The 1,745-nt window shown below is 57.6% G+C and overlaps 1 protein-coding gene across 1 annotated transcript in view; it reads right to left on the reverse strand.

Annotated features, from left to right (window-relative positions):
- Positions 1-1,745, reverse strand: part of ACR (acrosin) — a 19,140-nt gene that overhangs the window by 9,601 nt on the left and 7,794 nt on the right. Inside the window, exons 4-5 of the mRNA XM_011985565.1 lie at positions 781-926; positions 3-334 (exon numbers count right to left, since the gene is read on the reverse strand). Coding sequence (XP_011840955.1) covers positions 3-334; positions 781-926 — 478 coding nt within the window. The remainder of the gene's footprint in view (positions 1-2; positions 335-780; positions 927-1,745) is intronic.

The raw sequence follows: 1,745 nt of genomic DNA on the forward strand, positions 1-1,745 counted from the left end.
GAGGTGGGGGTCGAGGCCGAGCTGAAGGTGGTCGGGATGGAAGTGGTCGAGGGGGTGGTTGGAAATACCAAGGAAGGTGAGCAGAGATAGGGTGGGAGGAGGGGAGTTGAATTGGGGGCGGTCTAGTGGTGGGGGGTGGAGGGGTGGCCGGTTGAATCATATGCAGAGCATTAGAACCAATCTTGGAGGCAATCCAGTTCAGATAGGGCCAGGTGGCCGTGTAGATTCCGGGGCGCTTGGCACGGGCACAGCCTACCCCCCAGCTTGTGATTCCCACGACCACGTAGGCGCCTTTCTTGCTGTCTTTGCACATGAGAGGCCCGCCGCTGTCCCCCTGCCCAGAAGGACACAGAGGTCACGATCTGCCTGAACCGCTCTTTCCCTGCCAAGAGGGGTCAGAAGGCTCTGGGAGGACAATTTCCACAGTCACATGGTTTCCTGCTGCCATAAACACAAGTGGTTGTGGCAAAGTTTGAGGGGGTGTCAAGGGCTTCATTTGGGATGTGAGGAGGGTGTGGATTGTCAGGGCTTTCCTTGCAGTGAGATGAGCAAGCGCACGTGTCCATAGGGGCACATGGCAGGGGCTGCCAGTGGCTGCCACCTCTCATCCCCACTGTGACTGTAGGTGCTAGAAAAGGGACCGGGGAAGCAGTCACTAGAGAAGGGCCCGAAGCAGAGGGGTGGAGATAATGGAGCTTGGGGATCCAAAATGAGGATGTTCTCAGGGGCCGGGAGAGTCCTGGAGGGACCCGGGGGCCCAGAAGCCAGAAGGAAGGTTACCTGGCAGGTGTCAATCTTGCCTAAAGGATACCCCGCGCACACATTGGTTGGCTGAATGCGCCCATTGTACCACTGGGTCGAGTTACACAAGTCCAGGTCGATGAGATCCACACGCGCCTCCATCAGCATAGATGATGGCCTGGGGGCTACAGTCAGACCACTCGGTGGTCAGTGATCATGGGAGATGCGGAAAAAAGCCCTGCCTCCTTGCCCCACCAAACCCCATCCTCTGTGACGCTCCAGTTAAACCTCAGACCCATCCAGTCAATGCCCTGACCTCTCCTTATACACCAGAAAGAGCAGACGAGAGGTGGTGGGAGGAGGTGGGGAAATGTTATCCAAATCAAGTCCAGAGGAGCGAGGAAGAGAGGAAGGAAGGGTGGAGGCCCATGGACAGGTAGATGGAGAATGGGCGGTGGAGGGTGGGTGTGCATATTAACGGTGGATTATGGAGGTTAGCTGCAGTATTACCAATAACACCTAGTGTGCACTAAGCACTCACTGAGTCACATGGTCCCGTTATTCCCATTTTGGACCAGAAGGCTGGAGCACCGCCCACCCAGGTCACAGTAGAGATGTGATAGGGCTACAGCCTGGCCTCAGGACTGCTCCTCTCCAGACTCCAGTCTGAGACACACTGTCCGCTCCCACAGTCCGGCTGTAGGCCACCCTCCCTGCTTCTTGTCCCTCATCAGGACGCCTCGGCTCAGCTGTGGACAGCATCTGCTGGAGTTGGATCGATAAGCCCCTCCCCATATGCTACAGATCTGTTCCGAGGAGACTGCAAGGGAAGCTCAGGGCAGCGCCTCCACACACTGGCAGACCTGGCAGGGGCAGAGGCGGTTGAAACGACCCTAATGCGGAACTTCCTTGAAAACCCTGGACTCGGCTGGGTGCAGTGGCTCACGCCTGTAATCCCAGCACTTTGGGAGGCCGAGGCGGGCGGATCACAAGGTCAGGAGATC

The sequence above is a fragment of the Mandrillus leucophaeus genome, unplaced genomic scaffold (genome assembly GCF_000951045.1).
Source record: "Mandrillus leucophaeus isolate KB7577 unplaced genomic scaffold, Mleu.le_1.0 Scaffold288, whole genome shotgun sequence".
Classification (NCBI taxonomy): Eukaryota; Metazoa; Chordata; class Mammalia; order Primates; family Cercopithecidae; genus Mandrillus; species Mandrillus leucophaeus.